Source organism: Chlorocebus sabaeus, chromosome 11 (genome assembly GCF_047675955.1).
Source record: "Chlorocebus sabaeus isolate Y175 chromosome 11, mChlSab1.0.hap1, whole genome shotgun sequence".
NCBI lineage: Eukaryota > Metazoa > Chordata > Mammalia > Primates > Cercopithecidae > Chlorocebus > Chlorocebus sabaeus.
Genome location: NC_132914.1, coordinates 43,406,933 through 43,433,993, shown reverse-complemented (window position 1 = coordinate 43,433,993; position 27,061 = coordinate 43,406,933). Strand labels below are relative to the sequence as shown.

The following is a 27,061-nucleotide window of genomic DNA, read 5'->3' as shown; positions in this document are numbered from 1 at the left end:
ATCAGGGTGCAAGTACTTCCTTAACATCCCTAGATCCCTTGAAATTGTAAAATAACAAGGTTTCTCCAAAAAAAATCACAATTAAAATCCTCTATTTTGTCCACTCCTTTAAGCTACCAATTCAAATAGTGAATAAAATGGTATTAAATCAAGGTCTAACATGCAACTTTAAAGAGTATATGAAGAAATTTAGCCGGGCATGGTGGCTTACGCCTGTGATCCCAGCACTTTGGGAGGCCGAGGTGGGCAGATCATGAGATCAGGAGTTGGAGACTAGTCTGACCAACATGGTGAAACCCAGTCTCTACTAAAAATACAAAAATTAGCCGTGCGTGGTGGCCTGTAATTCCAGTTACTCAGGAGGCTGAGGCAGGAGAATCACTTGAACCCAGGAGGTAGAGGTTGCAGTGAGCTGAGATCATGACACGCACTCCAGCCTAGGCAAACAGAGCAAGACTCCGTCTCCAAAAAAAAAAGAGTACATAAAGAAATTTAAGTCAGGCCTGGTGGTTCACACCCATAATCTCAGCACTTTGGGAGGCCAAGGCGAGGAGATCGCTCAAGTCTACTAGGAGTTTAATACCAGCCTGGGCAACATAGGGAGATCCCAACTCTATAAAAATAAAACATAAAACAAATTAGCTGGGCATGGCAGTACGTGCCTGTGCTCCCAGCTACAGTCTTGGGAGGCTGAGGTGGAAGGATTACTTGAGCCAAGGAGGTCGAGGCTGCAGTGAGCTGTGACTGCACCACTGCATTCTAGCCTGGTCAATACAGTGACACCCTGTCTTCCCCACCTAAAATAGAAAGAGATTAAAAGGATAGGAGCAATAATGGATATGGCTATCTATTAAATAGCATGCTCTTCAGAAGGCCCAACAGCCTTCTCTTCAAAAGAAACTTATAATGACATCTTGAACAGTTAATTTTTTTGTCTGTTAAAAATATTTAGCCCCAATAGGTACTTCATCTTTTATATAAAGATAAAGCATACCTTCCCCATTACTAACTGCCCATATATGTAGCAGGCACTGGGCTAAGTGCTATATATAGGAATGCTGTTTTTGTTATTCTCATTCTCACAGACATCATGTATGCTACATCTCTTTTTCCTTGCAAAGTTTTTAATTTCCAAAAGACAATCAATATCAGTTTTAGAAATAAAGAATATACTTATTTTAAATAAACTATATCCTTTGTGAGAATGTAAGAAAGTTTAACACAGATTTTTCAGATTAGGATAAAAATGTATTGATTGTTTTGGCCTGAATTAACTACGTATATGTTCAATGTGCTAAGTAAAGCATTTTAGCATTAATGTCCTAAAATTATCATTTAATAGAACATCCTATAACACCACAGCTCAAATAATCAATGAGTTTTAGCAATAATGTGCTAAAATGATCATTTAATAGAACATCCTCTACCACAACAGTTCAAATAATCAATATGTTAGATTAAAAAAAGGCTTTCTAGAGCTTTATAGAGAAATCTTCTAGAATAGTGGAGCGAAGAAAGGTTAATGGGTTAAGAGCATGAGTTTTGGTTTCAGACACAACCAGGTTTCTGTCCTGGTACCATTTCACATTAGTTGGTAATCTTGGGCAAGTTATTAGCCATCTTGAGTCCTCATCTTTATAATAATTTTTACCTAATAAGGTTGTGTGAGGATTAAATGAGAAACTGCTTTAGCATAAAGTCCCCACGACATGTCCTCGTCTTAGGTAGTATTATTGTTCATTCTTTGTAACTGTGATATTACTGACTACAACCGCATTGGAAGACTAAGGATACAAAAAATGAGTGTTGATGAAACAATTCCATAGTGATGGAGATGGAGTTTTTCTCTAATTTGGCTTGGTCTGTTATAACTATTTAGGATTGTAAAGGTCTCTAGGAGGAAAAACAGGCACATAATCAAGGTGAAGTAGGAAATTATTAAATATAAGAGAAAAAACCTAACTATGGAATGTCTACTATACACTCCACATTGCACTAATTAAAAAATTGTGTTTAAGTGAAAAGCTCAACATGTGGAAGCTTGAATAAAAATGATACAGTATTTTCCATCAATAACTAAGGATTAATTATTGCCATGTATATAACATCCCTCAAAGCAGAAGTCTCCAACCAATTTTTCCACAGACCAGGGAGTGAAGAGATGGTTTTGGGGTGATACAAGCACATTGCATTTATTAAACACTTTATTTCTATTATTACACTGTAATATATAATGAAATAATTATACAACTTGGCATAATGTAGAATCATTGGGAGTCCTGAGCTTGTTTTCCTGCAACTTGACAGTCCCATCTGGGGGATGGGAGACAGTGACCGATCATCAGGCATTAGATTCTCCTAAGGAGCGTGCAACCTAGATCCTTCACGTGCACAGTTCACCGTAGGGTTTGTGCTCCTATGAGAATCTAATGCTGCCACTGATCTGACAGGAGACAGAGCTCAGGATATAACGCGAGTGATGGGGAGTGGCAGTAAGTAAATACAGATGAATCTTCACTGGCTCACCTGACGCTCACCTCTGGCTGTATGGCCAAGTTACTAATGGGCCATGGACTGGTACCTGTCCGTGGCCCAGGGATTGGAGACCCCATCCTAAAGAATATACAACTTAGTCACTCGAAATTAGATCTAGACAATACAAATATATAAATTAAAATCTCATTATTCCCCAGAGCAGCACTGTCCAACTTTATCCTTCTTTTTTTTTTTCCGAAATTTACTTTAAGAAGGCAACTTCATTCATTCATATGAAGAAAGATGCATATTAGTAGAATAACTGTTCTGAAGCAAGGGGCTCTTCCTTTTGTTTTTGTACTTTCCATTTGGCTATTGCCCACATCTAGATTTGGTACTAATGCCAACAACAGTCATATGTTCTGCTGTCATTGCCACAACCATACAGAAGAAGCCCAAGCCAGAACCGTGTCAGCAGAGTTGGCAGTAGTCATGGAAGGTTCTGGCTATGCAGGAATTAGGAAAAACTGAGTGAAAGAGAAGTGATCCAGGAAATAGGTGGCGACGACTGTTAAGAGAATCCATGATTTCAGTGGAAAGAGCATAAGAGATTGTCCTTAAAATCTTCATAATCTGATTGGATCCTCAATTTAGTAGTGCTGATTTTAGAAAATACTTGTATTTATTAAGGCATGCAGAGATGGAATATTGGCATTAAAAAGGCAATAGCAGGAATATGACAGTAAAGCAAAGGAGTAAGAAACAGAAAAGAATATCAGAATATCTGAAACAAATTGAAATTACAATAAATAATACTTTTTAACACTAAAGGAGACTGATGCAATACATAAATACAAAAAGAATACGACTGATAAAGTTATTACAAGATTCATCCTTATTACAAAAGTACTGTTAAAGAGGCAACAAAAACACACTCAGGTCAAAATCAAATACAGAAATCCCCATTTAGAATACTCTTAGGACCCCCATTCCCCCAACCCTTGTGCAGTAAACTCAAAAAGGAGATTAAGATACATTTTTTTAAATTCTCCAAAAGATGTTAGATTAGCAACTGCTTCTCTACTTTGGGCCTACAAAATTATTAATTTGGATCTATAACAAAATTGAAAGATTCTTTAAATCATGTGCTAAAATTGAAAACTAATATTACAAAACCAGAGAAAAAGAACAGGACAGGTTGGATATAAGTGAGCTGATACAGTAACTTTTCAAGATGAGACATGGAAAACAGTGCATTTCCCTCTAAAATCATATTTACAGATCAGAAATTTTATAAGAGAAATGTGATCATAGAATAACTTACCTGCGGGACCACATTCTGTACATATGTTGGTGGATGCTGTTGCTTTTGCTGAACAGCACTTTCTATTGCTACTTTAGCTACAGTGCTTGGATCTGCTCCTGCTGGCACAGCAACCATTGTTGCACTGCAGCCAGCATTGTTGGGGTCACTGATTGTAACAATTCTAACTCCTACTTTATTTGGAATTCCTGTGACTGTTTCCCTATCATTATCCTCTGCTGGCCTCTTTACAGTTTTGCATTCTGCTGTGCCATTTGTAGGCCGAACGTCAGATGATAGGGCAGGAGAATGGGACACTTTTGATCCTGAGTCGGGAACCGCTATGATTTGATGTCCCTGTATAACAGAGGTTGTAGAATGTGGTGAGACAACTACACTTGGGCGTTGCTGAGGCACATCTGAATTCAAACTTGAAGCTAGAGGTCCATTAAGCAAATCAGTACCACTAAATTGCTGTGTTGCCACATTTGAAGCCTCCTGTATACTGCTCACAGATGATGAACCACCCAAAGTTAATACAGGTCCATTAGAAATTCTTTCTAGTTGATCACCTTTGGCAGTATCTTGCTGAGTGATATCTAAAGTCCCTTGTGGTTCCATTGGAGATATCTCACCATTTCCTACATGATTGGAAGTTTTATGATTTGGAATGTTTTTGCTTAAATGAGAACCATCTCCTTTATCAAAATCACAGATTCCATTAACTAGCGGTTTTTTCAAATCACTTTTCATATCTTGCATGTCTATTTGTTCTGAGTTCTGTTTTCCAGATGCTCCATTCTCACCTAATTCCAATGATGGCCCATTACTGATTAGTGAGCACTGATTAGTCTCACTTTGAATTTTCCCTGAGTTTGAAGGAGGTAGACTTGAGTCACTGTACTTTCTCCCATTTAAAAGACTTCCCACCTGCATTTCATTTTCCTTTGTATCCCCGTTGCTGGTGTTTGTGGCTCCTCGTCGGCAGGACGGATTCTCCATGACTTCAATTTTACGTTCATGAACATGTAAACCTGTTGCTTCCTTTGCTTCCTCCTCCTTTTGGCAAATTATTTTATCACCTTTGAATGGGGGAGTAGCAGTCGTACATGATGATTGTCCAGCAGGAGATGCTTGAGTGGCTGGAAGCGTTTGTACTGGAAGTCCAACTCCTGTCTGCGTTCCACTCATGGTAATTCCTGCTGGAGCGATGAGCTGAGTTGTATTTCCCTGACTCACAGTTGCAGTTGCAAAACTCGTATTTGGCACAACTGTTATGGTTACCTGGTTGCCAGAAGTCCCTTGGAAAATGGTTGCTGGGCTATTTGAGATCAGTGGGCCTGGCAATATTTGTAAGTTCGAAATGGGCACAGTTTGTACTCCCCCTGTGGGTGGCATTGCACTTGGGACCAACTGAACATTTTGCTGTCCAACCAATAGCTGCTGAGCTGGAGTTTGCCCCTGCACTCCAAAACCTGCGGCTTGGTTACTGGCCACCTGATAGACCACCTGAGGGCTAGGAGCTCTTGCATTATTAGGGGGAGGAATCTGTGGAGCTGGGAGAATAAGCTTACCACCTGGTGTTGAAGGACCACGTTTTGGAAGCAGAAGCTGTTTAATCAGACTTGACTCACCAGAAGCAGGCTGACCAACTCCTGCATTCGACTGCTGAGGTTGAACTTGCATCTGTACTTGTTGGGGCTGCTGAACTTGTACTTGTACCTGCTGTGGTGGGGGTGCTGGTGAATGTTGCTGCTGTTGCTGCCTTTTCACAGATAACATTTGACTGACAGTAGGAGGTGGTCCCTGTGATTGAGGGGTAGAAGATGATGACATGGCAGTAGGGACTTGGTTATTAGTAGCTGGGACAGGTGATGGTGAAGAAGATGGAGTTATGTTAGGTTGTCCAGTTAGCTGAACTGTCTGACCAGCTGGAAGAGCTGCTGGATTAGCAAGAACAATTTGGTGAATGGCTGGTGCATAAGTTTGACCTTGTTGAGCTGGCTGGCTTACAATCACTACACTTTGTTGGGTTGGCTGCTGTGGTTGTTGAATAGGCTGCTGTACCACTGTTGATGAAACTTGCTGAGAAGGGAGAGGTTTTGGTGCAATGTTCTGAAATCCTACCCTTGAGGGTTGTGGACTTGGGACCCCAGCAATAGTAACCATTTGTCCTGTGGCTACCTGAAAATTCTGTACTGAAGTTGCTGAGACAATATTGGATGCAGAAGTTGTTACATACTGTGGGGGTGCTATGATAACAGTATCTTGTGACTGGCTACCAGCTGATGTCTGTTGAGATGAAGTTTGCACAGGTTGGGGTGATGTGGTGATTAACTGTTGACCCTGTGAAACTGTAGAAGTACATGCTGGTATGTTCTGTACTCTGCCAAATATATGACTCTGTGGGACAGCTTGTTGAATTACTGTAACAGGAGTGCCTGAAGGGATCTGTCCTGGTACCACTGTGTGTAATGGAGACTGTTGTGGAATTACAGATGGATGGTGAAGCAATGTCTGAGAATTCACAACTGTAACAGGTTGTGGCCCTGTACTATGATTCTGAACAACAGAACTCTGTGGAGGTCCTCCTCCAACAGCAATACTAACAGGAACTCCTGTCTGGGGTATGGAATTCTGGATAACTGTAGCCTTAACAACTTCACAAGGAATTGGAGCTTTATTTTGAATGACAGTCACTGGAGCATTCTGTTGCTGGTGGGTATGAACTGAAGGATTTGGTGGAATTCTTGAAACAGTTTGTGCCACAGTATGAACACCTTGTACAGGAAAAGACATTTGTGTTGCAGTCAAATTTGAAGATTGGTTGGTAACAGGAGTCCTCTGAAAATGGTTTCCTATGGTTTGTGATCCATGAGGGATTCCTGAAAATATGAAGAAAACGTCAAAATTCCAAATGAAATGACTGAAAGCCCCAAGTAGGAATTATTTTACTTAAGAGAAAATAGTTTTAAGAAATTAACATTTAACAATTTTGAATCATATCAATATGATAATAGACCAAGGAAGAAAATGCTACTGGAGACTCAAAAGTTATACATTTAGAAACATAGAATATACATTTTCCATTCAGTTTTATTATTAATTCAGTAATATTTTTAAAAATACAATAAAAATTAACACCTGCAGGTGAAGGAGCGGGAGATACATCAGGAACAGAATCAACACGAACAACAGAAGTAGAAACTGGTTGCTGCTGATAGTACATCTGAATGGGAAGTGGTATAGCCCTCCGTTTTACTCCTACCACATGAATATGTGCCTGCCCATTGTTACTGGAATCCTCCACTCTCTTCACTGTATGATTTGGAAAGACAGTTCTGTAAAGTACATACATAATCAGTAAGTTTTGATAACTATCACATTGACTTCTAACACTATGTTTATATGAACAACAGGAGTATGTTTACTGTCACTTATGTATGAACAGTATGACACGTAAGTATATTCTGCAAGGATGGAAAGCAAAGAAATATAAAAGATTAATCCTCCCATTTAAAAAGTCATTATTTATTAACAATGTCACCAGGTTTTAAATAATTCCACCCACATATAACTAATAAAAGATACCTATTTTTATGAACTTTACAAAATATCAAAAAGTCTTTGTATTTGAAGATAATATTATATACTATTATTCAAGATTAAAAAGACATAGTCATCATGTCTTTAACATGTAAAAGTAGGTAGGAAAAAGAAATTAAACTTAATTTCTTTGATAAATCTCATAATGTTCCAACACAAACACCAGGTGTGATTTCTGAAACCGCTTTTTATTTAAACCTCCACCACACTATAACCTATCCATATGAAATTTCTAGTAGTAGAAATATTTAAAATTAGATAAGATATTTGGTATTTTCTTCAAAGAGCAAGAGATATTGTAAGTAATGTAAATGGACTTCATTTAAAGAACTACGGATCCTACCTAAGACATTTATAAAATCCAGTTGATGTTAGGATTCCACCACGAGCTAATTTACTGCAAGTTGAGAGGTATTCAGAATACATTTCTGCTCGAGAAACAGAACAATCTGGATTTACTTCAAAATGAGCATTTAGCCTAAAAGAGGAGAAAAATTAAGCATTATACAATATACTCTAGGAAAGTCCATATTTAAATATACTAAAGCCATATGGAGGCAATGTGTTAAAACTAATAATTATACCTACTAATCAAATTTCACTGACTCATACGTTAGTAGCAAAAATATATGCTAAATTTTAGATTAAATCAAGAGATTAACATACTTATTTTAGTAATAAAAATGTCACTGACAACAAATATAAAAACTATGTTCACAACCCAGTGAGAGCAGAGTTGGTCTGCTGACAACAAATGTTCTGTAAGAAATAGTTTTATTTAGTGAATATCTATTCAGGATCCTGTCTTGTAATAATCACAATATAAAATAAGTTCCCAATTATGTGCTATTTGCATTGTAGCTGAAGAAAACTGGGGGAAACTGAACTAAGGTTAAACTTTTCTTGGCTCTTGGATCAAATTCCTTCAGAAAAAACTTAGCCAACCTTTTCAGCTACTTCCTAAAACAATGACACTTTCCATGCTGCATACTCCCATTTCCCCATTTCAAAACAGTTTTAATTTGTAATCCATTAACAACTAATTCAAACTTCATTTGTCTTTTTCTTAAAATGACCTTTACCTATAAATTGGGATTGGAGCCTAATTACCCTGATAGGCTCTTTCCATAACTCACTATGTATAATAGGCCAAACTTAGCTTTTTCTGAAAAGCTAAATCAAACAGTAATTATGATTTTAAAAAAAAAAAAAACTGTAAAATGATTCTCTTCCCCTTCTCCAAGAACTAGCAGAAATGTGCAACTGAGATTTGTAAGACCAAATCTATGCTTAACACACACACATTTTATAGTGGTTATGGTGTGTATTTTTTCCCACTTTCCTAATCCTGTCTGTAATGAAATTCCAAAAAGACTAAATATAAAAACTTCATTTTGGTTGCAATGTAGAAGACAAACATTTCAAAATATTACTGGAAAAGATTCAAGGGCCCAATGTGTAAAACTATAGAAGGTGAGGCAAAAGCAAACAATTAGAGATATTTAAAACCATAAACCTGATTTAAGCAAAGTAGAAAAGTCTAGAGAAAACTGTCATAGGAACAAAGATATGTATTGAATGCACCAAAAATATGGAACAAAGAGTGACACGAGCATGAAATGGAAGACAAATAATGTTAGTGAATGGCAGAAAAGTGATCAAGAAATGTTTAAAGTGATATATCATTGGAAAGTGATTGTGTACTTCAATCTGTTAATCTCCTAAAGAATTTAAGTCGAACTTCATACTAATGTTGAGGCAACTATCCATAAGTGAAATTTTTAAAACTCTACATTTGCTTTTTTTCAGAAAGTGGCGGACATATGACTACACAATCTTTTCAAGGAAATTATTATTGTCAAGCTGTTTATTTCTGTTCTATCATTTGATTAATGTCCCTTTACTAGTCACACGCCCAAAAAAATTATTAATGAATAAGAAGTTTTGTTTTAGATGGAAGAGAAGAGACATTTTAAAACACCTGGTTTTATTTTCTTAAGGTCAGTCCAATTCAGTTTTAACAAAATGTTAATTTTAGAAGAACAAATTTTATAACCTGACAAACTGTACTTTCTACAAAGTGAAAGATAACTTTTTAACACAAATTTTACTCTGAAAAAAGTTAAATGGTGTAATTTAATGAAATTCTAGTCATACGATTTTAATTCTGAAAATTCTGATGAATATTTTTCTTTCAAATTATTCCAATATACAAGGGGATTTTAAAGTGTCCTTTCTTTGTGTAAATGATATTCTACTCTAACTAAAAAGGAATACAGAATAAAATATTCTCGATGTCTGAAGCATACATTTCCTCTTTTTCTTTGCTTTACTCTTCCCAAGGATAAATCCTTAATAGAAATAAACCACTTACCACTGACAAGCAAACTTCTCACTATCTATTTCCACTATTCCTGGAGGTGGAGCAACATGCTGCGCTACAACTGCTCTGGAAGCTAAAGAAAAAAATACATTAGCTACATCATTTCTTAAAACTTAGTCACTATATGCCATACTTATTTTATGGATGTTGAACATTAATACTCACAATGAATACCTTTTTAAAAGGTGTATAAACATATGAAAGTATACACATTTGAGAACAAACCTAATATATAATGGAGAACATATCATACCAGGCACTGTCTTAGAGGATTCATATGAACTATTTTGTTTAACCTCACAATCATTCGAATAATAACAATTAATATGGATGATTTAGTTAACATAACATCTATTATTCCCATGGGCAAGACACTGAACTAAATACTTTACAATGTCTGCTTACTCAATTCTTCTGTGAGGTAGGTACAGAAAAGAAAACTGAGACTCAAAGTGATTCAAAAAACTGGCCCAGGGTCATACAGTTCAACACATAAGTTGAGCATCTTTCAGTTTAGCTATGGAAGCAGAATGCAGCAGAAATTATAGCTTCACTCCCTAATTTAAAAGATTAATAACTGTAAGTGGCACATATAAAATTTTTGGAATACAGTGAACAAAAGCTGAACTAATTTAAAGTCTCATACTCAAAAAAGGATTTCCATAATTTTTCTGGGGAGGAAAAAAAGAAGATATCTGTTGTAATAATAAATTTGAATTATACTTTTTTCCTGAAAGAGGCAACCTGGTTGTATACAAATGTACTAGCTATTAATCTTAAGACACATACTTTCTAAAGTTTCATTTATGACGTATTTTAAAAGTTTCAAGGTCAATGAATAAGTGAGTAAATCACCTATTATTTTCTAACATGTTGAAGAGATTTGTAGAAAAATGATGTATGTTATCTCTTCTTCTCCACTATGTTATACAAAGGAACTAATGAAAACATGAAAAATATAAAGTAAAAGTCGTATTATAAATTATAAGTCTGAATCATATATTTGTAAATTAATTATCCTTTTTTCACTATTCATTAGCATTACTTTGCAGGTTTTTAGAAAAACTGTTATGTGACATGGCAATGTAGTTTTCAAACACACAGATTATACACAATTTTTTTCAGATGATATTTTAGCAAAGCTGCTCAGAACCCTCAAACAGAACAAACGCATTTTAAAATTATTGGAACTAGGCAAGCTCCATAGCACAGCCAAATCTGTGAATAATCTGAGGCAATCATAACCTTTGATGAATGCCCCATGCTTTGAAGTAATAGCTAATTGTAGCCACTTAATAAACATATACTGTGTATAAATCCATTTATATTTACATTATTTATTTTAATCTTTTAAGTCTAAGTTTAATTATCCCTATTTCACAGATCAGAAAACTAAAGCTCAGAGATTAAGTTCAGCCAGGAACACATGGTGGAGATAGTAGAGCTGGGTATACTTGAAAGGACTTCCTTTAAAAGTGTTAGATTTGAATCCAGGTCTGTCATATTTCAGAGGCCATACTATTATATGCTCCTTGAGATAATGCAACAGTTAGAACAAAAATAATTTTTCCTGTTGGCAATCCTAGCTTATCTTTTCTTCTCCTCCTAACTCGATGATATTAATACCAAAAATACTTTCTAGGGTCTGAAACTATGTAGAAATCTTCCCTTTATCATCTCTACTATGAAAGAGTACACCCTACTCAGACTGAAATTTCCTGAATGAATTAGCAATCAATTTCATGAAACACTAGAAATTACATTAAAATCATGAGAAGTCTTTATAAACAATGTAGAAGGAAGAATAAAATCACAAATGGGAATTTAAACTGGAAACATAATTACTATAAAAAGTAGCTAAACTCCGCCTCAAAAAAAAAAAAAAAAAAAAAAAAGTAGCTACAAACTGAGAAGCACTGCCCTCAGGATACCTGAAGACATTCCAAATGAAGGTGCATATACTTTGAATCAATTTCCAGATACTCAGCTTTCTTATGTATTCTTCCTAAAACTGCTTTGCATAAGAGTATCACCTCCTCTTTGATAACTGTTTTTCTCTCATTTTGGAATCAAATGACTTAATTCTCACCCATCTTTGATAGCCCTGCAGGATTATGCATTATGGTTAAATGCATAAATCTAGAGCTAAAGAATTCCATCACTCACTAGCTAGCTGTGTAACTATGAGCAAAATAACTCTGTCTATACAATGGAGGAAAGTAACCGTACATTAACCTCATATGTTGCTATAAGGATTAGATTATGTGCAAGTCACTTAAAATAATGCCTAGTACAAAGTAATGACTATATAAACGCTAGCTACTATTATTATTGTTATAGCGTAACAACATGTGGAACACTAAAGAGAGAATTCAAAACATTAGTGTCCATGAAGCCTCTTAACCAAGGTATCATTGGTATAGCTTCCTGTCAATACCAGTATTTTACATATTACAGTTAAGGGCAAAGTTGGGCATTAGAAATTCAGTATTCCAGCCCTTTGATTTGTTCTAAATTCAGAAACATTATAGAGTAATGATAATTTTGCTTAATGCCCTTGCCTCCTCAACTACTGTCAAAGAATGCACTACTTCTTAGGCAGAATCCTGTGTAAACAAAGTACAGAAAATATTTTAAAGAAATATCAAAGGTGGGTCAGGCATGGTGGCTCATGCCTGTAATTCCAGCACTTTGGGAGGCCGAAGTGGGTGAACTGCTTGATCCCAGGAGTTTGAGACTGCCTGGGCAACATAGTGAAACCCCATTCCTTACAAAAAATACAAAAATTAGCCAGACTTGGTGGCATGTACGTGTAGTCCCAACTACTCAGGAGCCTGAGGTAGGGGGATTGATTGAGCTCCTGGGGTCAAGGCTGCAGTGAGCCAGGTTCTGATCACGCCACTGCACTCCAGTCTGGGTGACAGAGTGAGACCCTTTCTCAAAAAAAGAAGTAGGGGGAGGGGAGAGGAGGGGAGGGGAGAGGAGAGGAGAGGAGTGGAAAGAAAGAGTATGGAAGGTGGTGGTTTATTTCATTCAGATTACAAACTCATGGCAAATTCAACTGTTAAAATTCTGAAGGAAAGAAGGTGTCATATTAACATACTAACATACTTTCTTGAATTTAAAAACAAAGTTGGACTTTTTCTAAGTAACAAAAAGAGTCTGATTAAGCAAGAGACTTTTGTTAATAAAAACTATCTTTACTAGGTTACGTGGCAGACATTTTCTGAAAAATCAACTTAAATGTGCAGTGTCAAGGTTTTCACAAAAATATATGTGAAGTATATGACAAAAAGCACCTAAACATCAAATACATTGTACTGGTCTTGAAATGAACAATATTTCAGTTTTCCTAACCCAGTAATCCTAAAAATACAGTCCCTGGACTGCAGCATCAGCATCTCATGGGAACTTGATAAAAACGAAAATTCTGTGACCAGCCTGGGCAACATGGTGAAATCTCATCTCTATAAAAACAAATACAAAAATTAGCTGGGTGTGGTGGTGGCCACCTGTAGTCCCAGTTACTCAGGAGGCTTAACTGGGAAGACAGCCTTGAGCCCAGGTGGTAGAAGTTGCAGTGAGCTGAGATAGCACCACTGCACTCCAGCCTGGACAACAGAGTGAGATGCTGTCTTTAAAAAAAAAAAAAAAAGAAAGAAAAAAAAATCTCAGGTTCCACCGGATCCAGAAACTCAGGGAATGTAGCTCAGATATCTCTAGTAAGTCTATCAGATGATTCTGATATACCCTAAGGTTTGAGAACCACTGTGTTAAACTTCTTGAATTTATCAGGTTACACAAGATGCCTAAAACAGTAGCAAGTATAATTTATAGTCATAGCTTGTTAATATCTTTTTGATATATTTTCCAGAAACTTAAAAAAAAGGCCTCTAATGACTGAGCAACAAATATTCTTGCAGTCAGGTACCTGCTAATTCTTTGATTTCAACAAAACAAAGGAGAACTCAAGTTTTCGGATGATTGTAAAAAATAAGTTTAATACTTTTTGATAATTCTGAAGTTCAAAGAACTGTAAATTCTATCTTCATCTATTCAATGCTGCAAACTAGATTTTTCGATTTACATCTATAAAAAGGGAACAGGAATACTACTGATGCTAACTCCAGTTTCATTCTAGCAGTAAATAAGTCATTAAGAGATATACTGAATTAATAGCATCCAGAGAATTAGAGGGGAGAGTCCTATTCATCTTATTAAGAGATACATTTCAAGTACATTTTTGATTAATTTTTTTTTCTCTTTTTGAGACGGAGTCTTGGTCTGTCGCCAAGCTGGAGTGCAGTAGTACAATCTCGGCTCACTGCAACCTCCGTCTCCCAGGTTCAAGCGATTCTCCTGCCTCAGCCTACTGGGTAGCTGGGACTACAGGTGCGCACCATCATGCCCAGCTAATTTTTGTATTTTTAGTAGAGAAGGGGTTTCACCATGTTGGCCAGGATGGTCTCAATCTCTTGACCTCATGATCGGCCCGCCTTGGCCTCCCAAACTGCTGGGATTACAGGCATGAGCCACTGAGTATTTACTATTTGATGTACCACTTATTACTAAAACCTGTAATGATAAAGTATATGTATGTGCATTGTGTGTGTGTGTGTGTGTGTGTATATATATATTTTTTTTTTATTTTTTATTTTTTTTGAGATAGGGTCTTGCTCTATTGCCTAAAGTGGATGCAGTGACACATTCATAGCTCACTACAGCCTTTAACTTCCTGGGCCCAAGCTGGGACTACAGGTGTGCATCACCATGCTCTGCTAATTTTTTCCCTGATTTTGTAGAGATGGAATCTCACTATGTTGCCAGGCTGGTCTCAAACTCCTGGCCTCCAGTGATCCTTCTGCCTCAGCCTCCCAAAGTGCTGGGATTACAGGCGTAAGCCACAGTGCCTGGCCAAATGAAATTTTAAAAATGTAGAGCTTTATAGAATAACAAGGAATTGAAAAACTTTAAAAATGTGTATTTTGTAGCTAAAAAGTATTGATAGGGTGATGAATAAAAAAGAATCTCAAACATAAAATGTATTATATTAGGCTAAAACTCTGAGGATATTGGAATACGAGTTCAAGGTGAAAGAGGAATATTATAAAATTTCTGATGTTAAAGAGTTTGTGTATTTTAAAAAATGAATGATGGTATCAAGATTCCACTGGATACAAAAAGCACTGTAATTACTTTCTTTTAAAAATGTAGTTTAATATACATCAAGACAATACATACTTTGCAACTATTTAAATTATGATACAGATTTAGATGTTAACCTAAAAATGGGTAAAAGGTTATAAAAGTTTTCAGAGGGATTGAGGGAAGTGAGTAAAAAGTTTAAAGATGGTAATTCCATAAAAAAGCAGTATTAAACTACGTAGGCAACAGCTAAACCACAAAGGATAACCAATCAAACAATTTAAAGTTGTCATTCAGGGAGAGCACAAGTAATATAGTGCTCTTCAGCTGAAAATAAACTCTTTTCAATCCCCAGCGGTCTAGTCCCATCTCTATGAATGAATTACTACATAAATGAATAAGCTACAAATTCTCAATGTTTAAATTCATTCATTTGCCAAATGAGGACCAAATTTTAGGTTGGGAAGTAGGTTCATTTGTTGAGGTCAAAAGAACTGTGAAGGTCACAGGCTAACCACGCAGCAAAAAATAATTTTCATCAAATCACCCCTAAGTATTCACTGACATTTTATCAATTTCCTTAACACTGCCCTTTTATGTCCCTCAATTAATTTAATCTTCAGTTTCTTCTTTGATGGTAAAAAACATTCCCACCACCCACTTAACTAGCAATACAAACTATTTCATTTCTTTGTCAAAGTTGAGAAACAATATTCTGACCAAAGATTCCCCAATATGAATTGGCTGTTTAACATCTATTACCTGTAGTTGAAAGCTCATTGAAGAGACTGGCAGTCAAATTTATCTATTTTTTTGCCTTCTGTTATTTGTCCACTTTTGTTAGGTGGATACAAGTTAGTTGAGTGAACATATGACACAAATCTATACACTTCAGAAGGACATAATGGAAATCAATGAAATATGTGATACGTATTACATACTTTGCATAGAGTACATAACTTTCATACTACAAGTTGGAGTAGAAGACAAATTGGGACCATGAATGAACGTGAGAACAGATAGCTAGAGATGATGAGAGTTCAATCTCAATCACAAGCATTGGCAGTTGAAAAGGCCAGGTATTTAGGAAGACTCAACAAGATCTGGTGAGTGGGATAATGAAATTTTTGGTTTGGGGCTAGCGGGGAAGGATGAGAGAGATCTAAATGCATTTCTAGCTGAAAGGAAAAAGTGAGTAAAGAAAGAGATTTAAGATATGGGAACATGGAGATGGGAAAGACTGATATTCAGGGTAAGTTTCAAAAGAAATTAGCATCTCTTTCTGAAACGAGCAGAAGCTAAAGGAAAATGAGTCCAGATGCTAATAAGTTTGTAACTGAAGGAGTAAGAAGTTGAAGAAATTCATTCTACACAGCCTCTGTATTAATTGCAAAGTGAGAATTAAGATCAATTGAGAAAACGAGCATCCTCCATTCAAAAAAAAACAAAGAAAGAGAAGTGTCTTGGGGATGGCAGGAGGTGAAAGGATAGGAAATGGAAGGGTAGGTGAGATGACAGATGTATTTTTAGGATAAACCAAGGTAGAGAAAGCACTTTTAAAAAAAGGCTAAGGGTGGTAAAATATAAAAAATGATGACTCACAATGAGCCAGGGAAAAGGAGTTCAACGACTGAACAGAGGTCTGGTTATTAGACATATCTGTACTATAATTACAGTTGAGCTAAACAGAATTGAGCTAAGAGACACTAGGAAAGGTGTGTAAATGCAGGTATACATGCTTGTAAGTGTGTGTATACATATGTGCATGTGTCTTCTCCTAGGCTATTGATTCCATGGTGTTGGTTCCAAGATTTAGGGATGTTAGGAGTATTATACTTATGCATCCTGATGATCACCTGAGAAAATTGTAAGGTAATAAATATATGAATAATCCATTCCTGGCATGTCAATTTCTCATGACCAAAATCACAAATAATATGCCTATTGGGGCACTTACAGCTATCATAATTGTGAATATCTAATCCACCACATTACTCTAAATCCTGCCCAACTTAATATTCCTATTATACTATTCTTCCTATGAGCTCACCTTGATCCTCTACTCCTGGAATGTATAGTATCTAAGAAATTAAGTACATACCCAAATTCCACTTTGGCCTACTCTACTGTAAAATACCAGTTCTCCACACTGCACATTGAAATTTATTCTTAGGATCAAATCTTATACACTCATAACCACACTGAAAAGAGTATGTAAAAACACTAACCTGGGGCAGATGCTACATGAGTCTGGGTTTGGACTTGCTCTATAGCTTGTGGCCTAATTTCAGATAACATTTGATGACTGGAACTTGGGTGTTCAACGAGTTTTACTGCAGCTAGTGCATCAGGACCAAACATCTGAATATCCATAGAAACCAGACACACTAACATGTCTAAAATAAATAAAAAGCAATAATTATTAGTTAATAATATTATAAACGAATGCCATCACTGGTGAACACATGTTGTACAGAATACTTACAAATGTGAATAAATACTAGTCCATGAATCACAGTATATCAGAATTACCTGCGTATCTTTTAAGAAAAAGATTTTTAGGCTGGGTGTGGTGGCTCACACCTGTAATCCCAGCACTTTGGGAGGCCGAAGCGGACAGATCACGAGGTCAGGAGATCGAGACCATCCTGGCTAACATGGTGAAACCCCGTCTCTACTAAAAATACAAAAAAAAAATTAGCCAGGCATGGTGGCAGGTGCCTGTAGTCCCAGCTACTTGGGAAGCTGAGGCAGGAGAATGGTGTCAACCCAGGAGGCAGGGCTTGCAGTGAGTCAAGATTACACCACTGCACTCCAGCCTGGATGACAGACAAAAAAAAAAAAAAGATTTTTAGGCTCAATCTCTGAAGACAGATGTAATAGCTCTGGAGTGGGAGCTGGATATCTATATCTATATATCTATATCTATATCTATATATTTTTTTTTCTGAGAAAGGGTCTTGTTCTGTCACCCAGGCTGGAGTGCTGGCACGATCACAGCTCACTGCAGCCTCAACCTCCCAGGCTCAAGCGATCCTCCCACATCAGCCTCCCAAGCAGCTGGGAACTACAGGCATGTACCACTACATCCGGCTAGTTTTATTTATTTTTCGTACAGATGAGATCTCATTATGTTGCCCAGGGTAATCTTGAATTGGGCTCAGGCGATTTTACTGCCTTGGCCTCCCAAAGTGCTGGGATTACAGTTGTGAGCCACCATGCCCAGCAGTGGGTATCTATATACTTGGAAAGATTCTCAAGTGATTCTGATGTGTAGCCAGATTTAAGAACCACTGATATGAAAAGTGACATATTAACTACTCAATAATAACAGTTTTCAAGCTGCATCTTTATTAACTGTGATTTTAATATTTATTACACCTGAGACAGATATCATTTTAATCATCGAGTAAAACATTAACACGGCATGTGTTAGTATTTAAAACTGATATTTAAAACTAATTAGCTCTTACGGAGGTAAGTTCATTGATTTTTAAAGATTGCAGCACCACAAGCAACTTCTAGGAACAGAAGGAAACCTGTTTCACTTAGCTTTAGTAGCTGGCCATATGAAACAGAAAGACCTGTTCTCAGATAACTTAGATACAGCAGTTTTGTCCATTTCAAATTTAATACATAATAACAGAAATTAAGAGAAGAAATAGGAATTACTGATAGCCATGTAATCCTGGTCTCTAAATTATAGATGTTTCTTGCTCATGTAAAACAGGCAGAAAGAATAATGGAAACAAGTATGCCTGAGGAGGTAATGACTTCAAAATAAAATACTAAACCCCAAATATAAACTGAGGGTTTTGTACAGTACCATATTAAACATTTTTCCTCAATAAAGAAAACTATTTGTTTTTTGGTCCAATCTTACCTATGCTCTTTTCCACTTTTGCAATTTTTGTGCAAGCAACATCTCCCATTTCCGTGAGCATGTATAGCACCTCGAGTGTTGAGATTACAAGCAGCACATCAGGTAAAGTGAGATGACAAATGATCTCTCTGTAGGAATCCTGATCCACATATTCACAAATTAAAACACCATTATCTTCCGCTTTGCAAAGATTTCCCAAAATTTCCATGCCTGAAAAACATAAATATGTATTATTAAGAAATGATACAGTTTGTTTACTTTAGAAAGTAAATACTACAGTGAAAACTCACCTCTCATCTTTAAAAATCTATCCCTTGACATTAGACATTTTGTAACAGTATGAAACATCAGATGAGTAGTTTTGAAATCAACAGGGTCCAATAAAAGCTGGAAAAAGAAACAACACTACTATTGAGCTATGCTTCTTCCAGAGTTGTATATTTCAAATTTAATAAAAATTTTTTTAAAAACCAAGATAATGTTGCATAACATTAAAAAATGCAATTATTGTAAAAATAGCCATCACTGAATTTAAAGCATCATTTCAAATAGTTTTTTCTGTAAGTGTGTGATACTTCTACATCACCATTTTTAGCAATTAATACACTTAAGCATTTAATAGTCTATAAATATGGCAACTAAAAAATGCCTCATCCTAAAATTGTAACATAAATGTTGCTAACTATAAAAACTAGTTTAAGGTACAGTCACATGCTTACCTCAGCTGCAATATTTCCTAATGTGTCAAGGCCTAATTGCCTTAAAGAAATAAAATGACTATGTGCAGAAAGTAATAGGAAACGAAGACAGGTACGATTAGCTGCCAAGAGCTTAACATTGCCCTCCTCAAAGGAAAGATTTCGCAAAATCACTGCAATCTGAAGTACCCGCTGTCCTTCAATATCGTTAATGCCCAGCTTTCGAGGTGGATGAAATAAAGATTCCCAAATCCATTCTCCTGATGTACCTTCTACAACAGAAAATACATATTTCACTTAAATTAATATTTCATTTATTATTAATACTTCAAAGGTTTTGAAAAAATTTGCTTTCACTAACTTACCATGAGACTTGTTTCTGTCAGAAATGAGGTCACGAACTTCATTATCATCAACGATGTCTTTCCAAAACTGTAATGAGAAGTTATTTAATTCTCCATAATTTGAAACAACTATTCTATTGCTTTAGAAATAGTCACACACAGGCTGGGTATGGTGGCTCATGCCTGTAATCCCAGCACTTTAAGAGGCTAAGATGGCAGGATCACTTGAAGCTGGGAGTTCAAGACCCGCCTGGGCAGCAAAGGGACACCCCATCTCTACAAAATAGAAAATTTAAAACATTAGCCAGGAGTGGTGGCAAGTCCCTGAAGTCCCCACTACTTGGGAGGCTGTGGCCTCAAATTCCGCTTGAGGCCTGGAATTGAAAGCTGCAGTGAGCTGTGATTGTGCCACTGCACTCCAGCCTGGGCAAAAGAGTGAGACCCTATCTGAAAATGAAATTTAAAAATAAGTTTTCAAAAATAGTCACACAATATGAAAATAATGTTTCTACTTATTTTTAGTTCATGTGGATATTGCTACATTCTAGGGAATTAATTCTTTGATGTAAATATTTGATTGTCTATAGTTTCAGATACTTATGTAAAAAGGCATCTTTTTATCTTTAGAGTTTTTTAACCTAGGGCCACAGACGACTAAAGGGGCTGTAAAAGAAATAAGAAAACCTGTGAACTTGGATGGGGGAAAAATGACAACTCTATGTACATTAAACACTACTGGAAATTTCCATTTCTTCTTTTTTTTTTTTTGAGATGGAGTTTCGCTCTTGTCGCCCAGGCTAGAGTGCAATGGCACGATCTCGGCTCACTGTAACCTTCACCTCCCGGGTTCAAGTGATTCTCCTACCTCAGCCTCCTGAGTAGTTGGAATTATAGGCATGTGCCACTACGCCCAGCTAATTTTTGTATTTTTAGTAGAGACGGAGTTTCACCATGTTGGCCAGGATGGTCTCAATCTCTTGACCTCGTGATCTGCCCACCTCGGCCTCCCAAAGTGCTGGGAGTAAGCCACTGTGCCCAGTCTTTTTTTTTTTTTTTTTTCTTTTTAGCGGTGTCTCGCTCTATCGCCCAAGCTTGAATGCAGTGGCACAATCTCAGCTCACTGCAACTGTGACCTGTGGGTCCCGGGTTCAAGTAATTCTCCTGCCTCAGCCTCCTGAGTAGCTGGGACAACAGGTGCTTACCACCACACCAGGCTAATTTTTGTCTTTTTAGTAGAGACGGGGTTTCACCATGTTTGCCAGGCTGGTCTTGAACTCCTGACCTCGTGATCCACCTGCCTCGGCCTCCCAAAGTGCTGGGATTACAGGCATGAGCCATCACGCCCAGCCTGGAAATCTGACATTTCTTTAGAATTTCTTCAACTCTGAATATTAAGAAATTAACTATAGCAATATTAGCAGTATTTGTGACATTATGTGTAATATTTCAAAACAACTGGGTTTTTTTTGGAATCAAAGTTCTTAGGCATTTAAAACCATTAGTTGGAAAAAGGCTTACTGGCTTCATGTCATCATCAAAGAAATCCATTGCACCAAAAATCCATGACAAACAATCTTTGGTAGCAATAAAAAAAAGTAGGCACATTTTTTTTAAAGACAATGTTCAATAACCAAGAAAAAAGGTCCACAAAAATTCAGATATTAAAGATAACAGACACAGAACTTAAAATGACAATGAATAGTAAGTTCAAAGAAATAAAAAACTAAAAATTTTGGCAAAGGAATGAAAACCGTATGAGAGAACTAAAAAGAAATTCTACAATTGAAAAACATAACTAAAATTAAGAATTCAGTGGATATGTTTAAGAAGCGATTAGATACAACCCAAGAGTAAATTTATGAGCAAGAAGAGAGGGCAAGTAAATAAGTTTGAAGCATAAAGAGACAAAAGGATGAAGAGAAAAAAAGTGTAGGAGACATAAGCACACAGTGAAAAGTTCTAACATACAAATAATTGGAGTTCCTGAAGAACAGAAAGAATGGGCAGACAGAATATGTGAAGACTTAAGAGGAGAAAATATTCTAAAATAACTGAAAGATGTTAACCTACATATTTCAGAAGCACTACAAACTCCAAGAAAGATTAAAAAAAAAAAAAAGTATGGAAACATCATCATAAAACTCCTGAAGAACAAAGAGAAAAATCACAATATGATATTTTCAAAATGATGGAAGAAAATATCTGCCAATATATAATTTTTTTTTTCTTTTCGTTGAGACAGAGTCTCACTGTGTCACCCAGGCTGGAGTGCATTGGTGTGAGCTCAGCTCACTGCAACCTTTGCCTCCCAGGTTCAAGCGATTATCCTGCCTGCCTCAGCCTCCCAAGTAGCTGGGATTACAGGTGTGTGCCACCACGCCCAACTAATTTTTGTACTTTTAGGAGAGATGGGGTTTCAGAATGTTAGTCAGGCTGGTTGTGAAGTCCTGACCTCACGTGATTCACCCATCTCGGCCTCCCAAAGTGCTAGGATTACATGGGATTACAGGCGTGAGCCACCACACCCAGCCTGCCAACACAGAATTTTTAAACAGTGAAACTGTTCCTCAAGAATGAAGGTGACATAAAAACATTTTCTGACAAATAAAAACAGAAAAGCTCATTATCTACAATCTAAGGAAGAATAAATAATAAAGGTAACTGTGGTTAAGCCAAATTAAAACACTTTCAAAAAGTCATGGGGTAAAAAAAAAAATACATGTAAATTTAAAATATAGAAAAATACTTTCAAGTGACTATTTGTCTAGGCCATATGGAGTATAGTACTAGAGTAGTCATCCTACCAAAACCCAACATGTAAGAAAAAATTGTTTTCAGAGATTGGAAAAAAGGTAATGCAAGATTGTAATCACTGAACAAGAGAAACAAATGCAGTTATTCCAACGATTGACTGATATTTTTACTTGGACATTAATTCTAGACTAAAGCATAGGGAAGAGAAACCCAAGATATCAGAGTGATTGCTAAGCTGAAAACACTGAACAGAGCACAGCAAAGCTAAGGAGGCTAGAATATGAAAGCAAATTTTCAATAAGGGAAGAGTTATGCAGAGAAAGAGTCCCATGAGTCTACACACATATACTTTGAGTTCATTGCTAAGTACTAAGTTACACAGACGTATGTTCAAACTCCACAATGCTAGGCAAAAAACTGGAGAGAACAATCGTAAGAGGCTGTAATTAAACAATTCCTAGAATAGAGAAAACTCATACACACCTAGCTCATTCAGGAGAAATTCCCAAAATGTCATACCTAAGTAGAAGGAATAAACAAGCCCTAGAGTAAAGGCTAATCTACATATGTCATAACACAGCTTTAAAACAACCCTACTATGATAATCCATGTATGAATTGACAGCCTGCTAAAACAAAGTTCAACATTCTGGAAAAAAGCCAAAGTTCAGACACTCAACAATGTCACACTCACACAACATTCACATTTAATAAAAAATTACCACACCTACAAAGAAATGAGGAAACATGACCCATAACCAAGACAAAAATCAGTTTCAAGAAAAATAAGATAGTGAAATAACAAAGATAACAAGAAAACTAACAATGACATTTAAAAACTATTAAGTAAATGATATAAAAAATATGAACATAATTAGCAAATAAACAGATAAGACAATCAAATAAAATTTCTTGAGCTGGAAAATGTAATACAGATGCTCCTTGACTTATGATGGGATTACGTCCCAATAAACCTACAGTAAGTCTAAAACATCATAAGTTGAAAATGCATTTAACACACCCAATAAACCCACAGTAAAGTCTAGAAACTGTAAGTTTATTGTAACTTGGGAATCATCTGTATCTGCAAATAAAGAAAATACACAAGATTTGCTTAACTAGAAAAGATGAATGCATTACAATAGAAAATATCCACAATTAAGTACACAGAAAACAAAAAAGGTCTAAAAATAGTGAAAAGAGCTTCAGTGACCTGTGGAACACCACCATGATCTAATACACATATTCAGTCATCCCTCAGTATCTGTGGGGACTGGTTCCAGGACTCTCCAAAGATACCACATTTTTCAGATGTTCAAGTTCCTCATATAAAATAGTGTAGCGGTATAGTATTTGCATACAACCTACAAACATCCTCCTGTATACTTTAAATACAGTATACCTAATACAGTGTAATGTGATGTAAATAGTTGTTATACTATCGTCTCTTAACTTTTTATTTTTATTACTTTTTACTTTTTTAAACTGCTTTATCCCCCAAATATTTTCAATCTGTGATTGGTTACATCTATGGATGCGGAATCCATGGATTCAGAAGCCAGATTGTAAATGTAGTACCAGGAAAAGAAGAGGGGTCTGGGTGTGGTGGTGGATGCCTATAGTCCCAGCTACTTGGCAGGCTGAGGCAGGAGGATCGCTTGAGCCCACGTGTTCAAGGTTGCAATGAGCTATGATTGTACCACTGCACTCCAGCCTAGGCAGCGAAGCAAGACCCTGTCTCTAAAACAAACAAACAAAAAAACCAGAGGGGAAAGAAAAATATTTGAAGAAATGATTGTGAAAAACTCTGCAAATTTTATGTAAGATACCAAGCCTGGATCCAAGAAACTAAATTAACCCCAAGTAAAATAAGCAATGAAAACTGCAAGGCATATCATAACGAAATTAAATATCAGTAATAAGAGAACATATTAAAAGCAGAGAGAGACTACAATACCTATACAAGAGCAATAAGAACAAAGTTGATTTCTTGTCGACAACAATGCTATCTTTAAAGTGCTCAGGCAAAATCCTAAAACCTACAGTTTTATAAACATTACAAATATCCTTGACACATGAAGGCAAAATAAAATTTTTAGATAAATAAAAGTTGAGAGCCTAAACTCAACTACATCATTAATTTCCTAAAGTGTAAATGGGCTTAATGCACTGACTTAAAGGCAGAAATTGCAGAAAAGGCAGACTGTGGGGAGGAGGAAAACAAGCGCTAACTGTATGTTGTCTATAAGAAACATTATGTATAAAAACACAGATAAAAACTATAAAGATGGGAAAAATATATTATGACAACATAATAAGAAAGCTGTTGCTAAGTTTCATACATAATGTTTTTTAAAAGTTAATTCATCAGGAAAACATAACAAGTGTAAATGTGTATGCAACTAACAAGAGAAGTTCAAAACACATAAGGTAAAAACTGACAGAACTGAAAGGATGTATACACATTCATAATTACAGTTGATGATTTCAACACTCACATCTCAGGAAATTGTAGAACAACTGAACTCATGGAGATGGAGAGTAGAATGATGGTTACCAGAGGCTGGAGCAAAGTGGGAATGGTTAATGGGTACAAAAACATAGCTGGACAGAATGAATAAGATTTAGTATCTGATAGTAAAACAGGGTGACTACAATAATTTATAGTATGTTTAAAAATAACTAAAAATGTATAAGTGCAATGTTTATAGCACAAAGAAATGATGTCTGAGGTGATGAATGCCCTATTTACCCTGATGTGATTATTACACATTGTATACCTGCTTCAAAATATCTTATATATCCCTAAATATATGCACCTACCACATATCTATAAAAATTAAAAACTTAAATAACCCATATATCAAAGAGGAAATCAACAAGTTAGAAAAAGTGCAGCAATAGAAAGATATATGAAAAGCAGAAATTAATGAAAACACATACATACAACTGCAGGAAACATCTAATCTTCCTCAATTATATTTGTGTCTTCTAATGTCTTTTTTTTTTTTTTTTTGACACAGAGTCTCGTTCTGTCACCCAGGCTGGAGTGCAGTGGCATGATCTCAGCTCACTGCAACCTCTGCCTCCTGGGCTCAAGCGATTCTCCTGCCTCAGCCTCCTGAGTAGCTGGGATGGCAGGTGACCACCACAACACCCAGCTAATTTTTTGTATTTTTAGTAGAGATGGGCTTTTGCCATGTTGGCCAGGCTGGTCTCAAACTCCTGACTTCAAGTGATCCACCCGCCTTGGCCTCCCAAGTCAAAGTGTTGGGATTATAGGCATGAGCCACCATGCCTAGCCATTTATGTTTTCTTGATTTCATGTGATTAACGATTATACTGATAACCTCCACTCCCATTGTGACTGCATATTTACTTAAACACTTTGTGCAATTTACACTTTCATCACCAATTTTCTGGAGTTAAGAAAAACTATATAATTCTATAACCAAATGGTCTGGCTCTTAATGCAGTGTAGTGAGGACAGAATATAGGGCCTTGGGTCACTTTACGAAGAGGGGATCACTTTATGAAGAGGGGAATTAGGACGGCAGCTCTGTATCATGGTGAAAACTTTGAAGAGCTAATACCTTCAAAGAAAAGGAGGCAAAAGGGCTTGACTCTCTCTACTGTAGTTTTGGGTTAAAAATAACGCCTCAAATTTTGTACCACAGGCCTACTCCCCAATCTCCAACGAGTTGGTTTTAGTAACTACTCGAGTCACCAGAAAATCAATAAATAAATTAATATAGTCATTCTAAACCAGTATTTCTCTGTAGATGACTGGCAATTGCAATAGAGTAGTGGAAGAAAAAACTTTCAATCCAATCTTTACAAAAACCCTACAAAAACAGGTCTGCTGAAATTCGTAACCAACATTATAAAACAGAAGGGAATATTCCACCATGGAATAAGTAAAATTAGTCACAACAGCTTTAGATATCAGAATAATCAAGTGTATTTAATTTTTAATTTGTGTATTATATATTTTGTTTCTATATTATATATTTAATTTATATAATTCAAATTAATTTATTAAAAGATTTTTAAAATCTTCAAAATTATTAAAAACATAAAAAAGAAGATCAAAGGGGAAAATCTAAAATAGGACAGAGAATTTCTAGAAATTAAAACATGATCACTAAAATAGAAATTTAACAAATAGGTCAAGTAGCATATTAGACACAGCTGAAAATGATTAAGGAACAAGCCCAAGGAAATTACCCAAAATGCTGCTCAGAATTAAGAGAAGGTCAGAAATTGCCCCCCACCCAAAAAAAAAAAAAAAGAAGGATAACCTAGCAAAAAAGGCAGAAAACAATAGAATGACAATAATACAAGAAAAATATAACTTATAATCTACAATTCTATAAGTGGAAGATGGACAAAAATAAAGACAATTATAAAACAGAATTTTATCAATAAAATATCTTCATTGAAAGATCTAGCTAGGGATGTGTTATACTGT

The 27,061-nt window shown here is 36.1% G+C and overlaps 1 protein-coding gene across 1 annotated transcript in view; it reads right to left on the bottom strand.

The window, feature by feature from the left end:
* ARID2 (AT-rich interaction domain 2) overlaps nucleotides 1-27,061 on the bottom strand; it is a 187,186-nt gene that overhangs the window by 50,732 nt on the left and 109,393 nt on the right. The window contains exons 7-15 of the mRNA XM_037997235.2: nucleotides 19,859-19,925; nucleotides 19,515-19,765; nucleotides 19,086-19,182; nucleotides 18,796-19,005; nucleotides 17,141-17,308; nucleotides 9,759-9,840; nucleotides 7,728-7,862; nucleotides 6,923-7,119; nucleotides 3,800-6,663 (exon numbers count right to left, since the gene is read on the bottom strand). Coding sequence (XP_037853163.1) covers nucleotides 3,800-6,663; nucleotides 6,923-7,119; nucleotides 7,728-7,862; nucleotides 9,759-9,840; nucleotides 17,141-17,308; nucleotides 18,796-19,005; nucleotides 19,086-19,182; nucleotides 19,515-19,765; nucleotides 19,859-19,925 — 4,071 coding nt within the window. The remainder of the gene's footprint in view (nucleotides 1-3,799; nucleotides 6,664-6,922; nucleotides 7,120-7,727; nucleotides 7,863-9,758; nucleotides 9,841-17,140; nucleotides 17,309-18,795; nucleotides 19,006-19,085; nucleotides 19,183-19,514; nucleotides 19,766-19,858; nucleotides 19,926-27,061) is intronic.